The sequence below is a fragment of the Corvus cornix genome, chromosome 20 (assembly GCF_000738735.6).
Source record: "Corvus cornix cornix isolate S_Up_H32 chromosome 20, ASM73873v5, whole genome shotgun sequence".
Classification (NCBI taxonomy): domain Eukaryota; kingdom Metazoa; phylum Chordata; class Aves; order Passeriformes; family Corvidae; genus Corvus; species Corvus cornix.
In genome coordinates, this window is record NC_046349.1 from 13,624,205 (window position 1) to 13,649,647 (window position 25,443).

The following is a 25,443-nucleotide window of genomic DNA, read 5'->3' on the forward strand; positions in this document are numbered from 1 at the left end:
CTGACTCTGACTGTTTGCAGTGGATTTGGAGTAGCTTTGCCATCTGCTGATTTGAATTGTGATGATCTTACCACCACCTGCCATCTGGCTCCAGGCATTTGTTGTTGTTTTTGGGGGTGTTTTTTTAAAGGAATGTTGCTCAGCATATTTTTAGAAACCACCTCTCTTGAATCAGTCTTATTTAAAAATAAGTCACTTGCAGCTTGTTAAAACTTTGATCATTAATGAGAGCAGGGGAATAGTAGAGTATAAAGTAGGAATGTATTGGCAGTACTGCTTTTTTTAGAGTTAGTTTTCTCCATTTTACAGACTCCTAACACTTGGCAATAGCAGCTTTTAAACTGTTGATGGTAGATGGCTTTTTCTTCATGGCATTTTGCAAAGTCTTTAAGAGAAAACCCATAGAAACCCAGTTGTTTATGGTGCTAAACTGAATTATGTTTCTGCAAGAAGAAAATGGAGAACTTTGTTGCTCTCAGCTCTTTAGCAACTGTCGGACAGAGCATTAAAATCCACGGATGGGCTCCCAGCAGCTCCATCTGTTACAGGAAGGTAGGAGTTGCTATGATTCACTTTGGTAGGAGCAGTATTTAGATAAACACTTAAAGTAAATTGTAGATTTTAAAATAAGGTAATTCTGTCTTTGAGCCCTGAAACTCATTGAATTTACTCTGATTGTATCAACCTTTACCAATGAATAACCATAGCCCAGAGCTGGTTTAATTTTGACACACAATGAAGGACCACTGTCTGGTGGAAGGCAGCACCAAAGTGGGATTCCAAGGGGTGGGAGGACATCCAACCAATCCTCCATTCCCTACCAACTTTCATTTATAGTGGGGAGAGACAAGTGGCATCAAAAGGGGGCCAGGGAAAGTAGAGCAAAGCTGGCTGCTCTTCCCATGAGCTGATGGAGTCTGTGATGCTGCATCAAGTCCAACCCTGTGACTGAAGAATTACTGACTGGAGGATGTTTCCTGTTCCAGTCTGTGTTTCTATAGGGGTTGTGTTGCAGATACCAGCTTTTTGAATTTCTTGTTGCTTCTGAAATTAGTCTGCTAAGAATCCTTTCTACCTGACAAGTATTTTTATAGCAAAAACCTTTGTGTGTGCAGGCACTGTGGTGGGAGTTGTCCTCTACACTGGAAGGGAACTGCGCAGTGTGATGAACACTTCCAACCCAAGAAGTAAGGTATGGTGAAGAAACAGGCTTATCATAAATAATAAGGGTCAGAAATGGATAATTTTTTTAAAGAAGATCCTTCCAAATGCTCTATGTACACACTATAGGGACAACCTCATAGGAATAATTAATATTTTCCAGCCTGTGATTTAAGGTAGTTACCATAACAGAACTTATTTCTCCTTTTTTTTTGATCCTATTATACATGGGTCCTCTCACTTTTTTAAGATTGTCAAAACCATTGTTTTACATGTTCATAATGGGACAGTCCCAGTTAGAATAGAAAAGCTTATTTTGCTGCATTCTTCTGTTATGGCAAAGCTAAGACACGGTGCAGGGGTGTTTACACAGTCTGCAGCTTTTGGCAGCGTGAGTCCTCTCACACCTCTGCATGCTCTGCTGTGCTTCTAAGGGATGGAAATATCATTTAATAAGCTGGCAAGAGCCTTGTTTATAAATTTAAATATGTTTGTAGTGTTTTAGAAGAAGCTGACTAGTGGGGACTGGCTCTTTAGATAGAATGGCAGTTCATTTCCTTTGTGAATATTGTCCTGAGCTGACATCTTCATCTGTGTGCTTGAAATCTTTCTCTCCTACTGTTCTAGATTGGCCTTTTTGATTTGGAGGTGAACTGTCTCACCAAGATCCTGTTTGGGGCTCTCGTGGTGGTGTCCCTGGTCATGGTGGCCCTTCAGCACTTTGCAGGCCGTTGGTACCTCCAGATCATCAGATTCCTCCTGCTGTTCTCAAACATCATTCCCATTAGGTAAGGGGACAGCTGTTAATGCTGCCCAGCAAAATGCTGCCTGCTCGGTGTGTTCCTCCCTACCCGTTCCTCATTTCATGGCTAAGCAAGTCTAGAAGTGGAAATGAAGTTACTGTTCAAATGTAAGAATTGCTTTGTTGTTCTGCTGAATTTGTTCAATTTATGAACCCATTTACTGGCTCAGGCTGTGGATTAGGCATTTAAAGCCCCTTCTCTCAGTGTTTGGACTGCCTGGTTACTTTGATTAGAACAGAGCAAAAAATGGAAAAAGAGGGTTATTTATACAGCATGTAGTGTAATACATTTAGAGGTGAAAGAAACTTTAATATTAAAATTATACTGTATTAGTAGATTAGTAACTTACTTTGGGTGCAGGACTGGGATTCATTTCAGTTCCATTTTTAATCTGCTCTCTGGTATCCATCACTGTCCTTACTCTGTGTCCACCTTCCCCTCATCCTATTTCATGGTAATTTTGTCATCTGTCTTTGCATTACAGTGTAATTACATTTGCCACTGGAGCACTAACTTTGAGTAAACTTCTCCTGAAGCCCCCCTTTGGCATCTCAGATTCACTGTGGAACTCGTGTCCTTCCATTGCACTGTGGCACTTCACAAGGATTTTTTCCAAAGTTTACCTGGTGATACTTTTCATTTTCCTTTTTCCCTTTCCTCCTGCATAGTTTACGTGTGAATCTGGACATGGGGAAGATTGTGTACAGCTGGGTGATCCGCAGAGATTCCAAAATCCCTGGCACTGTGGTTCGGTCCAGCACTATCCCTGAGCAGCTGGGGAGGATATCCTATTTGCTTACAGACAAAACAGGTACTGGTGCAGAAAATACAGTTTTGAGTCATGGTATGTTGTTGTTTGGATTTTGGTATGTTTTTGGCCAGGAGAAGAGGGTAATGTGAGATTTCTTTGGACTGGAAGAAATACACATTTCCTGTCACTTTGTCAATATGATTGAATTAATTTTTGAACAAAAGTTCTGCATTTTTTTTTTTTGTTCTGAATGCACTGTAAATAAGGTAGGACAGGAATATTATACTACTTGAAGGAACACTTAAAGCTATTAAAACAAAAGCTGAGAGTAAAAATAAAATTAAAAGCAACTTTTTAGAGCTAGTTTTTCAAAGCCAGGTTAAGATAACTTACATATATGGGCAGAAACTGTCTGCTGCTGTCCTTACACTTGTGAGCCTGGGCTTGAATTGAAGGCCTGAGCTGTAATGAAAAGCTTGGTCTGACATAAAATCCTGGTCCCACTGAAGTAGTGTTCAATTTCTTTTTTGGTTCCAGTGGGACCAGAACTATGCTTGCAGCTCCTGCTGGCGTTGACTGTGGGGTGAATCTCATGCTTCTTTATGCACCCCACTTCCCAGGAGAATCATCCCCCAGGTTTGTTAATACCGGGGTTTTTTGCCGGCCTCGGCTGTGCTGGGAGCAGTGCAGTGACCAGTTCAGGCCCAAATTCAGGTTTCTCTGTGTTTGAGGCACAGCAAGGACAGGAGGTGTGCTGGGGAATGGGGGTGTCGTTCCCACTCCATGGTGCTGCCTTTTCCCAGGGACGCTCACCCAGAATGAGATGGTTTTCAAGAGACTCCACCTGGGAACGGTCGCGTACGGCCTGGACTCCATGGACGAGGTGCAGAGCCACATATTCAGCATTTACACACAGGTACAGTTAACTGCACTCACTGACTCTCTGTTCCCAAAAGTTTTCCACATCACTGGGCTAATGGTGAATTAATATGGTAGGGATCTGCTTATGAACTACTTTTGGCAAAGTGTGAAGGTCTTTGGATGCTTAATGCATAAATTGCCCGTTACATTCTGTGGGTTGTTTCACATCACATGCAAGTGTAAGTGTGTGCCTGTGTCTTGTTGCTGAGGTCTGAGTCTAAAATAACGTTTATTTAGATATCCAGCTGTGTCTTTCCTTTCTCCTTCCTAGCATTTGAGTCTTCTCTTGGTGTTAAGACCCTTAAATTACTGAACTGTATTAAAAAAACAGTCCAACAAAAAACCCCCCAAATCACAAACCCCCAAACTTCAGATCTATTTGCCTTCATTTTATACTCAGTCTCTGGACAAAACTTGACTACTGGTTAATTATTTGCCAAATCCAATATTTGTCAGGAACATTTGGGTGACTGACTAGTCCAGTGTGTGAGCAGTGACTGAGTGCACTTCAGCTCAGGGTTTGCTGTTGGATTTTGGCAGCAGTGCTGATGAGCAGTGAGACTAAATTTGAAGATCTTATGGGTCCTAATCACTAGTGTGGAAAATAACATATGGAATTACCCTGGTGAGGGATATGTCTCATAAAACTTTTATAATTACCACGTGAGATTCCTTATAATGAGAAGCATTTGCTGGCAATGATTCATTTTGAACTGTAGTTCTTATTCTTTGCTCTTATTTTTACCATCTTGTGGCCTTTGACCTGGAAGTGAAACTTTTGTCCTCTTGACACTAAAGGTTAACAGAGCAGGAAACTGGATCACTGTGTGTCCCTTCTTCAACTGGGATAATTTAGTAATTGTGCAATTATCTGAAGACTCTCATTCTGATACTAAAAATAGTATTAAAAATTAAATGAATGTAATTAAGATTTTCTAGCTCCATACAAGTCATCTGTTTTGTGTTTTCACCAGTTATATTCTCTTGCATAAGAAATCCAAGTGACTCTTAAGTTTTCCAAGCCACTGGTCTTTCGTGGGGTAAAAAAATGGTTTCTCTTTTTTGAGGTGTGTGTGTCACCCTTTGGTGGATCTGCAGAAAGTGGCTTTTTCTTGGTGTGCCATCCAAAACTTTGGTAAATCTTTTGGGGCCCTTTGGGAGCGATGCTAAAGGAGCTGGGTTGCACTGGAGTGTTGTCTCGTTTCTGGGGACACGAGCCTGCACAGCCGCTTCGGTCTTCGCTGAAGTAAAAACTTGCTTTAAATACTACTTTTTCCCAAGAAAACACTGCATTCTGGTTTCTTTTGTCCCCCAGCAGCCGCAGGACCCCCCGGCCGTGAAGGGGCTGTCGCTGGCCACCAAGGTGCGGCGCACGATGAGCAGCCGCGTGCACGAGGCGGTGAAGGCCATCGGCGCTGTGCCACAACGTCACCCCCGTGTACGAGTCCAACGGCGTCACCGACCAGGCCGAGGCCGAGCGCCACTACGAGGACTCCTGCAGGGTGTACCAGGCCTCCAGCCCCGACGAGGTCAGTCCAGGGCCGTCAAATCGTCCATATGACCTTGCTGGCTGCTGGAAAACCCCACAGTTATTTGGGGAAAGTGCTCCAGTTTAGTGAAGGGGATAATATTTTAATGCATTTGTTGCTCTGATAAGCCATGAACAGACCGTAAGCGCCCTCTCAGCTGTTCAGCCTCTCTGCCTGAAGCTCCAGACTGGTATCTGGCTGCTGTACCAGCCTCTGCATCACAGAATTTTGCTCCTGTTTTCTGCACCTTTTGTCCAGGGTAGATTTTTCATTTCAATGCCGTGAATCCCTTTGACCACGTTTGGTAAATTTTGAGCAATCTTACCTTGTCTGGGGGAGGACAGCTTGTGGAAGAGGGTTGGAATGCTCACACAGTTCAGCTCTGCGAGGTGTTTGACCTTCCAGACCAGTGAAAAGCTGTAAATCACTGTAACCACAGCACATCCCACATGCAGGTGCACGGAGCCAGTGCCCAGGTTAATTCTGGGCAGGGAGTGAAGTGCACAGGTTTGTTTGAGAGCAAAGCTGCCAGTTCTCTGCCAGCACCCAGTGCAGCCAGGGCTGTGCAGGTGGCACAGTGGGGAGAAGCTTTAGAGCTCTCCAGAGACTCACTGGAGACTTTTACTGAGCATATGAGAGATCAGGTTCAATACAGGACTTACAGTTCAAGTGCTGTTTGCCACCCCCTGAAAAATTTGGGAAATGTAATTATAGTGTTGTTTCCTTCTGTGACAAAGATGGGAGGAATAAAATGTGGCTTCATGTACTGGTTATGCTTCTTGGATACATCTTTTAGTGCAACAGAAGTAACACACTTTGCTCTCTATTAATTTGTACAATTACATTTGCTCTGTGCTGGTGAGACACTGAAGTGTGAAACTTCCCCTGAGAATCCCACTGAGAGAGTATGAGATCAGATCACCCTTTTGACCACATTCAAAGGGTTCTTCCATTTATTGCCTCAAACAAACCAGCTTTGCCTCTGATAATCACTTTTCCACCTTTGCCATCAGAGAAGAAGCTGGTTTGCCTCATTGTCAGAGAAATGCTTTGCATGGAATTAAATGCACTCATTGGAAGCCGAGCTGTGTGAGGATTTTGGGACTGTTGTGCTACTGAAAGACTGGCACAGAGCTGCTTTTCACACTTACATACATTCAAAATATTCCCTGGGGTGTTTTTCTCCCAAAGTAGGCAGTTCATTCACTTTGTACAGTGTTCTCCTCTGTGCATTATGCAAAAGCTGCATTTCTGCTGTGCCCCCTCCGTGGCTGTGGCTGCAGTGAGGTGCCAGCAGCAGCTCCTCCCTGGGCAGGGTGTGGGTGTCCTGTCCCAGGCATGGGCTGGGGCAGGGTTTGCTTCCCTGCTCCCCTCCTCTAGAATGTGCTGCTCTCCCTGAAAAGGCGGCGTACAGAGAGAAGTGCCTTTGCATTGAAACGAGTTCTGAATGATTTCCAGATGGTCATTTTTGTGATCAGCATCTAAGTTGGTGGGGTTTTTTTCTCCTAAAGCATTTACAGGCTGTTTTTGCACAGATCTTGGTTTATTTACATATATACTGTGGTATATAGTGAAGTCAGTGATTTTTCTTTTACTCTTTATACTGTTTTGTCTTTAAAATATTTACACAGCAATTTTCCTGAAATACCCAGGGGATATTGTTTATTTGTTTTACTATAGGATGATAACTAATCTGTCCAAGATTATTGTTTAAATTATTTTTTCCTTTCTTGTGATATCTTAAGTAGAGAATTACAGCAGGTTCAGAAATCAGATATGCTTTGCTGCACTGAAGAAATTTTGTCTGTAGGTCTTAGATATACAAATATTATTTAGCCGTGCTCTGTATGTCATCCTAGATGGTACAAAATGCAGGAGCTACACAAGTGGAGTCCTTGAGAAGGGAGTAATGCTGTTAAATAACATTCCCTGTAGGGGAATGGCTTTGGACTCCTGTTAAAGCCAGCCTTTGAAATCCTATATCAATAAAATATTGCCATGGCAGGGAAGGTCAGTTTATGAAATGAGTACAAAAACTTGTATTCTCTTTACTTTAACAGCAAGGGTAATTTCTACCAGTTGGCATAGGATTCATTTCCTGTAACAGAAAGCAGGATTTCCTAAATTTGTTTCCTGTGCACGCTGCCATTTAGAAGTCTTGAAGTATCTTTATTCAGATATCAGTTACAGCCTTGGGGCTCTGCGAGCCAGTTGTCAGTTGCAGCCATACAGTAACTAACAGGGGAAATGAAATAGATATAATCTGATCAGAGATAAGAGTGCCTGGGATTCCTGGGCAAACAGTCTTTAACCCTGACAACGGCGGCAGCTGCCAGGACATGAAAGGGTGCGGGATCAATTGGTCTCTGCCTGCTGTCTGCCTGCCTAGGCAACCTAAAGGGGACCCTGCAGAGCAGCTCATGGCACAGAAGGATCAATTTGTCTCTTTAGAATGAAATTTATTAGTTGATATCCACTTCAGTGGTGGCTTGGGTAATTTAATTGTCGGAGAGAGCAAAGTTTGAGGATGCTGTGCTGAGCTGCTGGGGCTGCTGTGCTTTGAAATGCTCAGATCTGTGTCAGACCTGGCCTGGTCTGAGCTGCAGAATGCTGGCAGAGACTTTATTGATTTCCCTCATCAGTGAGCATGGGCTCCCTTGAAGGTGTTTGAGGCATTTCAAGCCTGCTTTTAATTCTCCTTCCTCTAAGTTGTAAATATACTTTTGCATCCTGAATATTTCTCATCGTTTGGCTGTGGCTCAGAGCACCCGAGGTGTCTGTGGAAGGAGATGCTTTAACAGGCTGAGCTGGGAGCAGAGGGTTGTACCTCCAGGCCTTTGGAGCTCACCAACACGGGCAGCAGAACAGCCAGGGCTGCACTCACTGAACATCATGTAGCATCATGCTGGGAATAATTCCCAGTAATTATTTATTAACCAGAGTATCAGAAAGCCAAGCTCCATCTCTGCTCTGGGAGGCTGCTAGAAGGATTATCTAACTGCACACTTTAATGCACTGAGGATGGCTTGAGGAAACTTTCGAGAAAGATAAGCTTGAAAGAGCCTTTGATTTGTCGTAATCTTTGTGAGTAAGCCTGCACAAACTTATTAATATTAAGCCAAATATTGATTCAAATTGATTTAAAGGTCTTTCAAGGCAAAGCCAACTCAATTACTTTTTTTTTTAATCTGACAACTTAAGACTACTTTACGAAAGGAAAAGTTTGGTTTAGGTTCTCTTTTAAGCCTGATTTTGGGATGAAAAGGAGCTGAGTTCACTAAAGATTCTCCAGTTAGTCCCAATTGTATCAATTCATTAGTAAAATCTAGACTCAGTGCATGTATTTACAGGTTCTAATTTTATTTGTGATTTTTCCAAAATAAATTTCATTTTTAACGGAGGTATTTGTGGTTGCTTGAGGCAGTAGAGGCAGAACCTGAAAGGCAGAAGGGATAATTAACCTTCCAAGTCGACAGCAACCCTGTGCCCAGCACTCTTGTGCCATTGAAAATGTCACTGTAAAACACTTCCAGTATTTCAAATCTGTTTAGGGAAAGTATCCCTTGATCTTTTCTGGAGGCCAGTGATAGATGGGCTCATGTCAGCTGCTGCTCCATCTGTTACTGCCCAGACAGCTTCTGCAGTTAAATCCCAGCAAGCTCAGCCTGAGATGGATGTGTCAGCTGAGCTGGGCACTCCGGGGCATTCTCAGGAAAGCAAAATACAGACTTTGGTCTTCTGGCTTGGCTCTGCTTGCAGTCGAGTGGGAGCTTGTAGAGAACTCAGTTTTGTAGGTCCCTAAATAGTAGAGGCTGCAATCAAAACGATGCCCACCTCAGTTCAGTTAAACCTTGAACAATCTAGGGGCTGTTTTGGGGGTTTTGGTTTTTGGGGTTTTTTAATCTTTAGGAAGAAGGGTTCTCTGCTAAGAAGTGTCTGAGCCAGCCCTCAGCTTTCTTGCTGATTACTGCAAAATTGTTCAAGTTTGTTGTTGAGCTGTTACTACTGAACACATAGAGAACAACACAGAGCTCATTTTGTTTGGGTTTTTTTAAAATGAATTTTTAATGTGCTGCATTAGTGTTTCTGGCTTTGAAACTGTAAATCGGGGGTGAATGCATCGTTTTGAATTCTTAATGTCATAGACAGTGAGCTGAGAAGTGGCACTTTCCAAAAGTAACTGTTTGTAAAGGGATTTCCCTGATGTGCCCCAGGAGGTTTGGGTACCCCAGGGCTGGGTGGAGGATTCCTGTGCCTGCCCTTGCTGAGGGTTGTCCTTTGGAACAAAATCATGGAATCATTTAGGTTGGAAAAGCCCTCCCAGCCCATCAAGTCCCAGCTGTGTCCAATGCCCACCTTGTCCCCAGCCCAGAGCACTGAGTGCCACCTCCAGCCCTTCCTTGGGCACCTCCAGGGATGGGCACTCCAAACCTCCCTGGGCAGCCCCTGCCAAGGCCTGAGCACCCTTTCCATGGAGAAATTCCTGGTGTCCAGTGCAATGGGGCAGTTGAAGGCAGGGAGGTGACCACCTCCTGCTGAGGGTGTGGGACAGTGCCACAGATGCATCAGACATGAGCTGGGCTGCCCAAACCCTGAAAATACTGACAGGAAGTGTCTGAATCGGGGGAAAAAAACCTCTAGGGAGAGCCATGGCGGAGCACCTGTGTTTATCAGTGGATCTGTTTGATAGCACCATTAATGACTAATGAATTAATGACTAATGAATTAACGACCAATGAATTCTCTGCAGCCCCCTGCTACCCCTTCCCTCGGGAGGTGTGGCAGGACCCCTCACCGTGTCCTTCTCCTCTCAGGTGGCCCTGGTGCAGTGGACAGAGAGCGTGGGTTTGACTCTGGTGGGCAGAGACCAGTCCTCAGTGCAGCTGAGGAGCCCAGGGGGGCACATCCTCAACTTCACCATCCTGCAGATCTTCCCCTTCACCTACGAGAGCAAGCGCATGGGCATCATCGTGCGGGTAAGGGCTGCGGGTGGGGCAGTCACACCTCGGGCAGCCTGGCAGCGAGCCAGGGCTCACCTGGGCCGGCCTCCCTGCTCAGAGGTGTCACCCAGAGCCCACGGCACAGGAGGGCATCCAGGTGGGGCTGGGGTATCAGCAGTCAGCAAGATCCACATCCTCCCTGGGCACCACGCAAAGTGAAACACTTGGAAGGCTTTGGAGTATGAAAACATGCCCAAGAGCAGGGATGCCAGGGGAAGTGGGCTGAGAGGCTGAGCTGGTACAAAGTAATCACTGTGTTAAATCTGGGGATTTAGAGATCTGTGGAATGCATTGAACGTACACTTTGAGTGTTCCCACAAATATCTTGTGCTGCAGAGGATTCCTGCAACAAGTGCAGTGTGTACCCAGTTCAGTACAGCAAGTGTAAATTCTTCAAATTATTTACTTTTATAATGAAAATTATGTGGAGACTTCAGGCAATCTTTTCAAGAGCTAGAATAAAAATATTATCAATAGAAGAGGGAGGACTAAAGAACCTCTCTCCCCAGTGCTTTTACTGCAAGTGCAAGCTTTTGATGAAATGCTGTTCTATCAAAGGTTTAAGAGGTGGACCATCAAAGCCAGGGTGAGCTTCATTAAATTGTCTTTATATACTCAACAGAAGGGAATGCCCTGAAATTTTCGTATCATGAGTGTAACAGTGCTCTCTTTGATTTGAAGCTTATTCCTTTTAAATTTCCTATTATTTATCTTCTCCCCCACTAGGAACAAAAAGGTTTCTAGTTTGTATTTCTCTATTTAGATTTTGCTGTTTGTATTTTAGGCAAAACCAGCAAAACTCCCACTTGTGGTCAGTGGGAGTAACATCAGGCCTAGATCCTGACTGTAAATACCTTTAAAGAAGCATTGGTCCCTGTCTGTTGATTGTCTTTATTTTGTAGCCATTCAGCTTCTCTAAGCCACTAAAATCATCTCCCTGTGTGCCCTGTGCAGAATTAGGGTTGAGTAGCAAAGGTTGACTGCCTGGGTGTTGCTTTGCCATGTTTCTGTATACTCCAAAATAACATCTTCAAGCAGGGTTATAATTTCCATTTAAAAAAAAATTATAAATAGGTAGTCATCAAGTAGAATGTGCTTTAATTAAACATGTGAGTGCATGTGTAGGCGCTCCATTTGGTTTGATCCACAACTTGAAGGGAGTTGACCTTTCCAGTGCATCTCCTAAACTGTGCTGCTTGTTTAAAAAATAGAAATAGGGGAGGGTGAGCGGCATGAAGTGTCCAGAAGAAAATACACAGGGAGGGAGATGCAGCTGCACTCAGCACTGCAGTGAGCAGACCCCAAAGGGGAACGTTTCTGCTCACCTGTGCAGGTGCTGCCTGTCCTTCGAAGCTGCAGTTTTCTGGCTGCTGGGAGCCCTTGTGAGAATTTTGCAGGCTTCCTGCACAGCCTGGGGACAGAGTGTGAGCAGTGGTTCCTGTGTCCAGCCCAGCAGGGCTGTCCCTTCAGGCACCATCTCCACAGCACATCCTGGCTGCTCTGGCCCCTAGGAAAAGATCTCCTTCAACACGTAACTTCTAGTAAATAAAGCAATAGTTAATAGCGAAAACAAGTCGCAGATGTTGCCTGGTCTGGGATATTTTTGCAATATCTGAGTGTTTCCTTGCACTCAGCTGTTATTTCTGTACCTGATTATTTCAGTTCTAAGAAATCCTGTTCTACCCAAGCAGCCTCCTCACCATAGTGTGCACTGACTTATCTTGCCCTTTGAAGAAGGCCTGTTTGTTTGACCACAATATTTTCCATTCTTCGTTTTCTTAGTGTTTTTTTTCCCCTTACCCATGTGGAATGATCTTTGTTGTAGAGCAGAGATAGTGCTATTGTCATATCTGGAATTGAAAGGAGCCTTTGAACCATGGCCAGAGGCAGACCATTGTGGAAAAAGATGCTTCTCCAAAACAGTATAACTGGCAAATCTGTGTGTAGATTTATAGAGTGATCTTGCCATGATCTGAGAACGCACTAACCTCCTCCTGAACTCGGGCAGAGGAAATGACTAATGCAAGGAGATAGCTGATACAGTATTTATATTGGACAAAAAGTCTAAACTATCTTAAGCCAGCTCTGCAGCACGGGAAGTGCAGTCTTTATTCAGTTTCCTACAGAGATGTTGTTAGACACTCTTTAGTCAAATAATTTCATAGATAAACCTTTACCTTTGGCTGCTGCCAGAAGTGGTGTGTTTTATTTAAGCAGATTCTAGTTGTTTTGGAGGAGTGACACCCGTTTTCCTCTGGGATGTGTATCAGTGTGTGAGGGCTGGATGTTCCAGGACACTTAGGCTTAATCATGAGCATCTTCCTTGTGAATATCTCTGTGAGCTTGGCAATAATATTCAGTAAAGGAGCTTTGTTATCCTTGGCTAATTATTAATTTCCTTCTCCAAGAGACTTCCTTCTTTGCAGTTTCAGTATCCACTTCAGGTGCTACTTTTTGCCCTTTTTTTGCTATGGATTTAAACTCTGTTTTGCCAGTGCCATGGGACATGGGGCTTTTAACGTATTCCTGTGTGAGAACCTCCACTGCTAATTTCTGTCATGGTGGAACAGACTGACCCACATATTAGTGAGAGAATGAACAAGTGTCCACTCTTTCATTTCTTTTTTTTCCCTAAAGTACTTTGCCCCCTTCATTCACAGCTGTTTGTTTCAGACCTTCCTGGGCTTTTTGGTTTTGCATTTCAAGTTTGTTTTCCTCCTGTCCCTGGTGGCTGTCTTGCTTTACACAGCAGTTTGTTCCTTACTCATTGTTTTGTCTCCTTTGAGGAAATTGCCAGCGTTTCCATTAGCTTGTAATTCTCATAGTTGTGGCCTCCTTAGGTATCTAGCTGCTTAGAAGAGACTTTTAAATTTGTAGTAATGCAAATATGCTTTGCTTGCAGCCTATAAACTCCTTGAATCAGGTAAGGCAGGCAGCAACTTAAGCTTTCTGTGGCAAGCATGAGCTTTAATTCTGCTTATTCCATACAGTGTAACAGAGCAGGTAAATTAGAGTGATTTTGACTCTCTTCAGCTTTGTGCATCTGTTTTGTTGTTTCAGGTAAGTGAAAATCAAGTTTCAAGGTGAGGGCTTGAGGCTGTTCTGGACTCACAGGCAGTCAGGGCTGGGAGGGGTCTGTCTGTGTGGAGATACTGATTAAAAAGCTGATCCTCCTTGTCTAAAGCATTAATTCCTGCTGCAAGGACCTGAGTTGCAATTGAATAGGCATCTCCTTCTGGCCCTGAGACAGGAAGTGGAGCTGGTGGCCCTTCACCTGACCCAGAGCAGCCAGTTCTGTGGCTGCTGTGCTGAGAATTCGTCACTCAGTTTGCTGAGGGCCCTCCAAATCTGTTGATGTTGTCCCAGCTTAGGCTGCTGTGTTTGCTCTGCAGGATGAATCCACAGGAGAGATCACGTTCTACATGAAGGGGGCAGATGTGGTGATGGCTGGCATCGTGCAGTACAACGACTGGCTGGAGGAGGAGGTACGGGAGGGCTGCTCCTGCTTCTCTCTGCAGCAGGGGGGACCTAACTGCTAAAATACCTGCAAGCCAGAAGGTCACTGATCTTGGCAATTCATTGGATTAGTCCTCAGCCAAATATATCCACAGTAACAAGGAAGTCAGTGGCAGTTCAGCATGTTTAATGCGGGATAAGTCCTGTACATAAAATGGGTTTTGCTCCAAACTGATTGACACTCACCAAATTTGTCCTGGGATTGATTCTGTGCTTGGATCTATTTTAGCCTGTAAGGTCTAATTTCAAAAGTATATTTGGCAGCTTTGTACTGGGGTGTGTTTGTCAGGTTAGCATTAATGGTGGCACAGAGTTCATGAAATACCAGAATGGTTTGGGTTGGGAAGGACCTTAAAGCCCATCCCATCCCACCCCTGCCATGGGCAGGGACACCTCCCACTGTCCCAGATTGCTCCAAGCCCCGTCCAGCCTGGCCTTGCGCACTGCCAGGGATCCAGGGGCAGCCACAGCAGTAGCTTCAGTTACTGGTTCTCTGGTCTTCAGAGAAATAATTGTAACTTGGTCTTACATTAAAGAGCCAAAGATGTGAAGTCTACAAATCACAGGCTTGTGCCCTTTTTTACTTAGAGAAAATTTAATCAATGGGATTGTTTCTGTCACTCTGGTATAGCAGAGAGGGCATTTTTCTTCCTGATCAGTGGGATAGGTCACAAACCATTGCAGATCCCCTCTTTAGAGTTTATCATGCACTTTATCAGATCTTATAGACTCACTGGGGTTGCTCAAATGGGATGATTATTTTCTTAACTTGCTATCTTACACTGCCATCTCCACCCTGCTGTGCATAAACCATTTCAGTGGAGATGGAGTTGATGGTTTACAATGTGATCCTTCCTTGCAGTGTGGTAACATGGCTCGGGAGGGCCTGAGGGTTCTTGTTGTGGCCAAGAAGTCTCTGACGGAAGAGCAGTATCAAGACTTTGAAGTAAGTTTTTATTTGGGTTTTTTCCTTTGTTTTTAAACAAACAATCACTGAAGTGATTCTCACAAAGCTCTTGTGATAATGCTGCCTCTTGTCTCCCAACTGTCTGCTAGAATTGTTGTTCTAAAATGTCTTGATATTCTTAATCAGTTCCTTTCAAGTGATAGGTATGAAGTGGGTATCCCAGCCAAGACCCTCCCAAGCAGTTCCTGAATCCTGCCTTATAATCTCTTGTGGTTATAAATTCTGCAAATTCTCATCATTTGTTAAACAAGTTTGGGAAATGTGTTGGCTTTTAATTTCCATTGTTGCATTCTGACATCCAGGGAAGCTGCAAACAACCAGAATACAACCCAGACAGCTCCCTGGAAACACGGGCTCCACGTGTGGGGTTTGGGTCTCTTCCCCAGGGCACTGACTGGCTTAGCCAGGCAGGCAGAATGGGAAGGGGAACTGTTCAGTTGATGCAGAGATGTGGTAGTGGAGCTGATCAGGATTCTCTGGTGCCATTGTTTCTAGAAGTGTTGCCTGTGGTGGGAGGGAGCTGCTTGCAGGCTCTCTGCAGGTGCCACTCCAGCAGCTGCCTTTGTGTACCCAAGGTCATGCTGTGCCCTGTCCTGCCCACCAGCAGCAGCAACAACCCCCTGAAGCACTTTCCACCTTACTCTGTGACAGGCACCTCGTGTTCACCAGCCCTTACAGGTTCCATCTCTAATCATGGGATCACAGAGTGGCCTGGGTTGGCAGGGACCTTAAAGACTCTGTGTTTCCAGGCTGTGCACAGGGCCACCTCTCCCTAGACCAGGTGGAAGGCCACAGAGGGAGGTTAACTGCTTCACCCTGGATCTGGTCAGCCCTGTGTGCCCCAAAGGCAGGCTGACCGTGCTGTCTGTCCCCAGGCACGCTACGTCCAGGCCAAGCTGAGCGTGCACGACCGCTCCCTCAAGGTTGCCACGGTCATTGAGAGCCTGGAGATGGAGATGGAGCTGCTGTGTCTCACTGGGGTGGAGGATCAGCTGCAGACAGACGTCAGGCCCACGCTGGAGACGCTGAGGAACGCTGGCATCAAGGTCTGCCTAGCCCAGGGGTGCTCCAGCAGCAACCCTGAGACCCTCTGGAGTGCGTGGCACTGTCGCACGGGCAGGAAATTAAGGGAGCTGGGGGCCCTGTTGGGCCTTTAACCATTGCTTTGGGAACAGAACATGCTGCAAGGAGTAAATGGTAACACATGAGTCACCTCTTGTGCGTTTCATCCCCTCACACACCCTGGCTCCTCCTGCAGAGAAAGGAATCTTTCTCTGGGGGCACAAGGGGGGTGCAACAGGAGCTTTTGGGGCAATTCTTCTTTCGGGGAGTTGCATGAAACAAGGCAGGTTTGGATGTGTTTGCTTTGTGGTGCCTGAACCCCGTGCTGGGCTTGAAGCTGTGGATATCCACGTTTTCAGTAGCCACTAGAGGGGAGTCTGAGCCAAGAGAATCAGGGACTGGATGGGTTTTTTCCAGCTTTCTGGGCTCCGGCATCTCTGACTCCACACCTACAGCCTTAGCTGTGCTCAGCAGTGAGGGAGCTGCTGTGGTGCCTGCATAGGTTCTCTCTCTGAAAACTTTGTCAGCCTTGCAAAAGGGAAAAAAATGGATTAAACATTCAGATTTGGGTAAGAAAAGTAGGTGAAAGGTCCTGGTTGTGGTTTCTCTGCTTTAAGTCGCAAAGTGAGCAAAAATCTGAAGCCCTGCTGTCAATACAAATCAGGGCTGTGTGTTTGGGGGTTAGGTAGGAAGTGAAATTCAAGGCTTGGGACAAACTTCCAAAAGTGCTTCTTTTTGGAGCCATCCCTGTAAACAGCAGAGGCTACAGCAGAGAAGTAAGACCAGGGGAATCAGAGTTCCTTAGTGATGTTGTAGTCCTGGCCCAGCACTCCAAAGGGGTTTCCTTCTTTCCTTTCTCCCCACCTTGGCTGGAGCTGGTGTGGGATGTGCTGAGCACTCCTTGCACTGCAGTGTTCATCAGGGCACTGCACATGAGCAGTAAATCCAGAGGGAAGGGGGTCTCGCAATTCATGACAGAGACCATCTTGTTAAGATCAAATCTCTTTCCAACCTCAGAATATCAAACAAATAATTGAGTCTTTATGTGGGTTTTTTTTTTTGTTGATGTTTTGGGATTTTTCTTGAGGTTTTTGTATTTTTCATTAAATATTCTTGGGCAGTGTCTTGAAAGAATAAAATCACCAGTGGAAAAAACCAAACTCACTGTGATATATTTACACTGGAGAAGGAATTCCCAGCCATTGCTGCTGACATTGCTTTCCAACTCCCTCCCCTCACCAGCACTAAATAAAAGGAGCAGTGTAGGTTTAAAAAAAAAAAAAATCTAAAAAAAACCCCTCAACCAAGTTAGTGTGTTCCAGACGTACACATCAGCACTGAGCTAACCCCAGTTGCATCATCCACATTTCTGGCTGGGCCAGGAGGGATCTTTCTGCAGCAGGGCCCGGCTGAGAAATGGCTGGGGAGGGACACGTTAACACACAAATACACATTTTTTTAGCTTGCATTTTGTGGGTTTATCAGCAGAATCTTGAAATATTGCAGGTGGGAAAAATGTTACACGGTGTTTGTAACTTCCTTTGTGTCTCAGCCTCTTTAAGAGCTTTGCTTTCTTTCACATGTGAGAATTTTCTTGTGTGTTTTAAAGTAGGGGTTTTTTAGAAGAATAATTTGTATGTGTGTTTTAACAGTCCTTTTATAAGCCTGAAGTGGCAGGTGGTACTTGCAGAGGTCCTGCAGACGTGGCTGTTAAGCTTTATTTAATACGTGAAGTGTTTGGATTTTAGGTGTGGATGCTGACAGGGGATAAGCTGGAGACAGCCACGTGTACAGCCAAGAACGCGCATCTGGTGACACGGACACAGGACATCCATATATTCAGACTAGTGAGTAACACCCACAGACCCCTCTCTCAGGGGGCCCACACTCTGGGACAGGAGGGGTGTGAGATCACAGCTGTTTTCCAGCAGGATATTTTTATTCTTTTGACCCAGCTTTCTACCCTACCCCAAGTTTTTGTTTCTGTGACTGCATGCCCTAACTCAGTTTCCTGGCCGTGTTACCTTTGCTCCCCCGGGACTCTCTGTTGTTCTGTCACCCCAGTGAAGCACACCTTGCTCACTTCCATCCTCCCCCAGGTGACAAACCGAGGAGAAGCCCACCTGGAGCTGAACGCCTTCCGCCGCAAGCACGACTGCGCCCTGGTCATCTCGGGGGACTCGCTGGAGGTAGGGACAGCCCCAGAGCCTGGGCTGGAGAAACCCTCCTGCCCAGAGAGCAGGCTGTCAATCAGGTGTGTGCTGTGTGTCAATCAGGTGTGCCTGAAGTACTACGAGTATGAGTTCATGGAGCTGGCGTGCCAGTGCCCCGCTGTCGTGTGCTGCCGCTGCGCCCCCACCCAGAAAGCCCAGATCGTGAGGCTGCTCCAGGAGAGGACGGGCAAACTCACCTGTGCCGTGGGTAAGTGACCAGCTGGGGAGAGGTGACCACGCAGGATGGCACCTGCGATTTCTTCTTTTAGAGGAACAGTCTCACATCATCTCATAGCACCTGGAAATGCTGATTTAGGGAGTGGTGGTTTTTTGGGACGATTGCGAAGATGAAATTTTGCACGTGGAAATTCAGTGCCAAACTCCTCATAACCCTTTCAGGTGGCATCTTTGCAAAACAGAGCTTGAACCTGACCAGGTGAAGTGCCACTGTTAATCTGAGAGCTTTGTTTCAGCATTGTAGATATAATGGTACCACCTACAAGCGAGATAAATCAATCACTGACCTGTCTATTGAAACAAACTTAAGAACGTAAATTCATGATTTCTATTTAAACTCTTGCTCTTGTTGATTGGGTTAAGCGTTTCTTGTAATATTACCGTGTGGTGCAGATGACTTTGGTGGGGTTGCAGATTGCCCCTGTTGCTTAACTCCCAGTTTTGTTTGTGCTCTGCCCTGCAGGTGATGGAGGGAATGATGTTAGCATGATTCAGGAGGCTGACTGTGGTGTTGGAGTTGAAGGAAAGGTGAGATTACCTCATGTTTCATGAGAATTTCTGTGGCCAGTTTTCAAGCAACTCTTAAATGAATCCTCAGAAATTTGTGCAAGAAAGGGAACAAGCTCCCACAAGAATCATCATCAGACCGGTAGCCCTATCGTGAGAAATAATTTGGCTATAAAGGAGACTACTGTTAAAGGGAGTTCAAATTCGTTATTTGGTTCTTGGCAGAATCCCTGAATTTGGACCCTCATGTTAGTTTGGGGGGTTTTAGATGCTCCAGATGCTGGAGTTATAATTACACTGATAAGATATACCCTCCGTGCACAATTAAATACTGTTCATGTTAGTTTGCAAAACAAAATTTGGGTTGGAACTCTGATTCCTGCACATGGAGCTGTGTGGAGCTGCAGGGCTGGATTGGCAGCAGCAGACAGACTCTGCTTGCAGTGAGCCAAAGTTGAGTGAACTTTTGAGACACAGAATTTGTGTTCAGCACTTTGATAGGAGTGTCATGTTAACGTGTGTGGTGAATCAGAATCCAGAGGTTGCTTAGAATTGGAGGCCAAGGTTCAAATGGAAATTCTCCTCATATTTTTGCTCTTTGCTTAAAATCTACAGTGGAAGGAGAAGTGCTGAGGCAATACTCTCCCTCACCTAACATATTGCAAATATTCCTGGAAATTCTGTCAGTGATAATTCAATAATAACATGATATTCTTTGTTTCCAGTACTGAAGTGATCTCACTGTGCTCTTCCTTGCTCTTGTTCCCAGGAAGGGAAGCAGGCATCGCTGGCAGCCGATTTCTCCATCACTCAGTTCAAGCACCTGGGTCGTTTGCTCATGGTCCATGGAAGGAACAGCTACAAGAGGTCTGCAGCCCTCAGCCAGTTTGTGATCCACAGGAGCCTCTGCATCAGCACCATGCAGGTAAAGGGGCTGCCAGGAGGGGGTTTCCAAAGAGAGGTGGAGAAGCCAAATCCTAAAGGAAAGGTCCTGTGTCTCATTTTGGATGCCATCATTTCTTGTCCTGAGAATTTTCATGGGTTGGGACTTGAGGATGTTACTTCTATATGAAAACACACGAGAAAGTTCATGGTATTGGACAAATACCAGCAGCTGCTCCAAAGGAATAGAAAGGGTTGATATTCCATTAGTCTGTCTTCATTTCAGGAATTTGGAGAACCCACTGCAAGAATGTTGCAGTTTGAGCAGAGTGTATTTTTAAGCTGTACTTTTACTGCGGTTTCTTAGTGCCTAAAAAGCTCATTTCTTTTCTAGGCTGTTTTCTCATCAGTATTTTACTTTGCTTCGGTTCCTCTCTACCAAGGCTTCCTCATCATTGGGTAAGAGGTCACTTTTTACTGGTAATGAGGAAAGCCTCTGCACAATGAACACTTCTGGGCTGATTAACATGCAAGCCATGCACATCCCCACTCTGTTACGGCTGCTTCAGGGGATGGGTGTGAGCCTTGTCCCCTTCGTGCTCCTCTGCTCTGAGCACTCAGTGCAGACACTTCTAGAAACCTTTCCAGCAGGATGGTTTGTCACATTTGTGAAGCAGCCCATCCTCCAGGAATGTTCCTTTGATCCCAGTAAAAGCAGAGGGACAGTTGTGCTGGGCTGGTGTCTGCACAGCAGTGAGAGGCAGTGCCCTGCTCCTGGCAGTGTCAGGGAGAGAGACAACCCAACCTCTACAATAGGAGGAGTCAGTTCCTGTCCAAAACCTGTCTAAAACAGGGCATTGCAGCTGTAATCCCTCTATGACTTCTTACACTTTTGAGTACATAATTTAAAAAAACCAGCAAATTCATCTCCATTCCCTTCTGATGCAAACAGAATCAAACCTGAGCTCTAGAGCAGACTTTGGGATGGGCACAGGTCAGTCCTTGGCTCCATTAATAACCCACTGCAATACTTGAACCAGTCACCTGTGTTTGAGTGTTCCTGATCAAAAGTCACTCAAAAAGCCAGCCTGATGGTTTTATCCTACCTGCAAAACTTTGCTGTGTTCCCTTTGCAAGTTTTTATAATGTGTGCATTATTTAGCACGTAAATTTCTGGAGCCTGGCATTTGTTTGTTCATCTCCACCTGAAATAATTTACTGGTCTTCTGCCTTCCTTCCAGGTACTCCACAATTTACACCATGTTCCCCGTGTTTTCTCTTGTCCTGGACAAGGATGTGAAATCTGAAGTTGCAATGTTGTACCCAGAGCTCTACAAAGATCTTCTTAAGGTGTGGGAGACTTTTGTTTGTGTGTTTTGGTTTAAGGCAAGATCCTCATCTTGATCTGAAACTGTAAATGTGTAAAGTCACATACATTGTCAGGAGATCCAGAACTTTATCAGGCATTTTCAAGCAAAATTCTGTTAAAGTCAAATGTGAATTAACAGATAGAAGCAGAATTCCTGAGAGTTGCTTATTGAATGCTACATGAACTGCAATTTATTAGAAACGGCTGGGGAAGTAGAAGTTCCATTCTGTGGGAAATTCTAGGGATTTAATATTACCAATTTGTTCCATAATAAAGGGAAAAGAGAAACTGTTGGGGATTTGGCACTGTCCTGACGCCAGAAAAGGGAAGAGGAGAAGGGATATGCTCATTTGATGGAGGCAGGAGGTTATCCCAGAGTTTCTTCAGTAGAAATTTGACTTGAGCATGATCTAAAGGTTTGCTTGCTGTGCCATTTTTGTAGCTTTAGCATCTAAGTCAGGTCCTTCTCCTTAGACAAAGAGAACTTTATTTTATGTTTACCATAGAAATACCAGGAAGGTAAATCTTGTCTTAGGTTCCTTTGTAATTTTTTTTCTTCCTCCCTGGAAAATGTTTTGAGTAACTGGGGTATGCAGCCTGGGAACATCTTTCTTAATTGAAGGAAAGGGTGGACTGAGTCTTCACCAGATTCTTTCCCTCAAGGATTCCTGTTTAACAGATACTCTCAGAAGCACAGCCTGTTTTTCCAGAGCCTCAATAAGCCTCCATCTGGTTTCACTTGTATGTTGTCTCTTATGTCATAAACCACTAATTCTTCAACCATCCTTAGGCCTGGTCTAAACATAGGGGGTTTTGTGCTGGTATGGCTGTGTTGGCTGGAGATGGTTTTTTAAAATCTATCTGCCTTCAGTATGAAGGTGATTTGTGTGTGTGTCTAGAAATACAATATTAATGTATTCACATATATGTGTGTACGCACATCTTATATTTCACAGTTTGGTGACTAAACTCCTGAGACATCTTTGCACTGAATTAATTGTGTGTGCAGTGAGGACCAGGCTGTGCTGTAGGAGCCCTGAGCTTCCACAGTCCCTTCGAGCACCCAGAAAAATGAGAATAAAGGGGCCACTGCCTCAGAGTTGTTTGATTTGTTTTATTTAATTATTTTTCCAAAGCACTTTCCAATTCTCTTATTAATTTCTAAGTTGATCAGTAAGTGAATTTTCATAAAAGAAAACCCTTTGTCTTTTTTTTCCCCCCACCCAGGGACGACCATTGTCATACAAAACATTTTTAATCTGGGTCTTGATAAGCATTTATCAAGGTAAGAAATCAACTTCTGCTTGTGCCTTTAGATGTTTGTGTGTGTGTGACTGTCTAAGTTTCTGTATTGCAGGAAGCTAAGTAAGGCATGAAATGAATTTCCCAAAGTATCCTTGTGGTGATGAATATATATATTTTTTGTCTGGGAAAATGTCAGTAGCATTACCAAAGGAAAAAATTATCTGAAACCAAATATTGGCAGTAATTGGTCAACCCTGTGATGTAGAATTCAAACCATTGTGCCTCTTCCCATCAGAGCCATGCACTGTAATTTAGTGCAAGTTCCTTGCAGTGCTGTAGTTGCCCCATCTGTAAAGCAGAGCTCATGACTCTCCCCTTCTTTTGGAAAAAGTTCTCCAATCTAGAGATTTTGCAGGTTTTTGTCCACATGGAAAATGCAGCATCTGTAGCCTTCTGTATTTTATCCAGAAATGGAAGTGGCAATAGTTCTGGTTGCTTCACAGCCATCTGTAATGCAGGGTCGGAGTCGAGCTCAGGTTCTTGATCATATCCCATACACTCTAATTAGGCTGCTCAGCAATTAAGTAAATGCCTCAATTACAATGCATTTTCAACAGTGGATGTAGTAATTTGGGTATGTATCTAAGAAGGTCTTTTCTTTCATTTTGTCGTTTTTTTAATCAAGTACCCTCAAACTCAAATACTCTCTCTGAGCGTTAATCAGGGAATTGTGGAAAACAGGTCAATAATGTGGAGCTAAAAGCTGAAGTGGCAATATTTCTTGTTTTCCAAAACTCCCTTATCTATACAAGTTAGAATAATGGGTCAAAATAAGCAGGTAATTCTTATGGATTTAACTGATGTTGCCATCCTCAGCAGGGAGTGAATCTAAGGAGTGTTACAAATGAAGGTAACAAATCTCTGTTACCTTCATTTTCTGAAATCTATCACAGGAGTCCTACAACAGGGATCAAGGGCTTGGGATGCCGTGTATCACAATGGCAAAGCCAAGGCACGGGTAGAACACTCCCAAGTGGTGGAAAGCTGCAGCCAGAGGGTGATGCATGGGGGGAAAGATTCCTCCTTGAGCTAAGAGCACTCTCTGGTTACAGGGTTTGGTTAAAGTGACTTCACCAGTGATGTGCTCAATAACCAGCAAACAGCGGCCAAACAACGGGGCCAGTTGCTAGCAGAGATGAGCCCGACCAAAACTTGAGCAGTCCCAAAGTTTGGAAAGTTCACAGCTGGATTTGAACTCTGTGGCTCGAGCTCTGTTCCCTCACAGGTTTTCCCTTCCGGAGGCAGCCTGGGTGATGGATGTTGGTGTGGATTACTCATGCTGCTCACATGAGTTATTTGTGCAGGTGGCCTGGAGCGAGCCCTGGCCAGCCAGGATAGGAGCACAAACAATGCCTCGTTAGCACAGCTTTAATGGGATTCTCTTAGGGGGAGGTGTGAAGGGGAGAGATCTCAGCCCAGGCAGTGCAAACTGAGGCTCACTTGCATCCACTGAGCTTTTCAACACTTTGCTGCCTCTTGGCACCAAGGCAGTGCAGTAGGATATAGAAGAATTTGATATCTTTTAGCTTCTGACTAGTGACCAAGTGCTTTTCTGGGAGGATAGAGTTTCATGATGTTAGAGATCTCCAGTTGCCAAAACAGCATGTATTAATTTCCTATCTGCATGTGTCCATGAATATGATAGACTGTTAGAAAACCTTGGGTACCTCTGTTGTAACTTTTCCCTGTCTTCTCATCAGTTCTGTCTCCTAAATAGTAACTGATTCGTTGTTGTTACATTCATCAGGTTTCATGAAAAACAGCCTCAAGACAGGATTGTTTCAGCCTTTCCAAGACCTAAGTGTGGGTTTTAGAGCTGAGCCTGGTGCTTGACTCAAATAGTTCCATTCCCTTGCAGGTAGCATCATCATGTATGGAGCACTCCTCCTCTTTGAATCCGAATTTGTGCACATTGTTGCCATTTCCTTCACGTCGCTGATTCTCACCGAGTTGCTGATGGTGGCACTGACAATCCAGACGTGGCACTGGCTCATGATCGTGGCTGAGCTGCTCAGCCTCTCCTGCTACATCGCTTCCCTGGTCTTCTTGCACGAGTTTATTGGTAAGGGTGGATGCTCTCCTCAGTCAGTTCATGGTCTGGATGCTAACTGCAAAGAGCTGAATTGAGCAAAAGACAGCTGGTAGAGCCAGCAACAGGCACAGTGACAGCGGTACCAGAGTAAGCTCTGTGTGATTCGAAGGCACTTGGAAGATACTTTATGGTTCCTTCCCATAGCAAAATGCTAGAGAAGGTCAAGGTGGTCAGCAGACTGTGCTGGGAATCTCATCCATGCTTTGAGCTCCAGCACGTGTCAGCTCTCTCATGTAGCAGTGGCCTTTATTTCCATATGGGAATTTGAGATTAAAGATTGAAGTCTCTGCTGTTGGATTGAAAACAGCGAACTGTTTTTAAACTGGGTGAAGGAGCTGCCTCCGAAAACTTCCCGTATTTTATCTGTTCATTGGGACCATTCTCTTATGGGTTTGGTTGGTGGTGGTATTTTAGTTGCCTGCAGCAGAACTAATCCTACTCCCTGGCTAGAGGGAAAAGGGTGAGGAATTCCAGATTCCCCCAGTAACTGTCACGTTGCAAATATCAGACCCATGGGCTTGCTCCAGTGTTCGTGCAGGAACCACAAGATGTCACTACTTCTTCCATAAAGCTCTTTCCTAACTGAAGACAACAGGGATAACTTCCCCATGGCTGGATCGATCTGTCTTGCATGTGGTTATACCAGATCCATTTTGAATGATGCTTCTACTCTTTTTGTAAAGATTCTGAGGTGTTCTGAGTCAAGAGCTGTGTTTGCTGGGCTCAGCCAAGCAGCAGAGGCAGCTCCCAGAGTGGGAGGACATGCAGTGCTTGGCAGCTCCCAGAGTGGGAGGACATGCAGTGCTTGGCAGTGCCAGGAGGATATCCCTGTGTCAGCTGGGGTTTGGGAGGGCAGTTACCTGTGACAAGTCACATTCCTCACACCCCCCTGCACGGCACATCTGCATCTTCTGGCGAAGAGAGGGGCAGAGGAGTGAGGAGCCAGGTATCTTTGCTTTGAACTTGAATATGGAGGTGGGGCAGTTTTAAGAATTGTAAAATCATAGAATGGCCTGGGTTGGAAGGGACCTTAAAGATGATCCAGTTCCAACCCCGTGCCATGGGCAGAAGGAAGCACTGGTAGATTGAGCTGCTTTTCTGCACCCCTTCCCAGAAGGTCCTCCCCAT

General features: G+C 44.9%; 1 protein-coding gene across 1 annotated transcript in view; it reads left to right on the forward strand.

Annotated features, from left to right (window-relative positions):
• ATP9A (ATPase phospholipid transporting 9A (putative)) overlaps positions 1-25,443 on the forward strand; it is a 49,159-nt gene that overhangs the window by 18,866 nt on the left and 4,850 nt on the right. Inside the window, 19 exon segments of the mRNA XM_039563367.1 lie at positions 1,116-1,192; positions 1,789-1,949; positions 2,633-2,775; positions 3,519-3,631; positions 4,952-5,047; positions 5,049-5,165; positions 9,980-10,141; positions 13,558-13,650; positions 14,544-14,627; positions 15,524-15,694; positions 17,459-17,557; positions 17,810-17,899; positions 17,987-18,131; positions 18,624-18,688; positions 19,437-19,592; positions 19,944-20,008; positions 20,791-20,899; positions 22,146-22,203; positions 24,082-24,285. Of these exon segments, the coding sequence (XP_039419301.1) occupies positions 1,116-1,192; positions 1,789-1,949; positions 2,633-2,775; positions 3,519-3,631; positions 4,952-5,047; positions 5,049-5,165; positions 9,980-10,141; positions 13,558-13,650; positions 14,544-14,627; positions 15,524-15,694; positions 17,459-17,557; positions 17,810-17,899; positions 17,987-18,131; positions 18,624-18,688; positions 19,437-19,592; positions 19,944-20,008; positions 20,791-20,899; positions 22,146-22,203; positions 24,082-24,285 (2,208 nt within the window).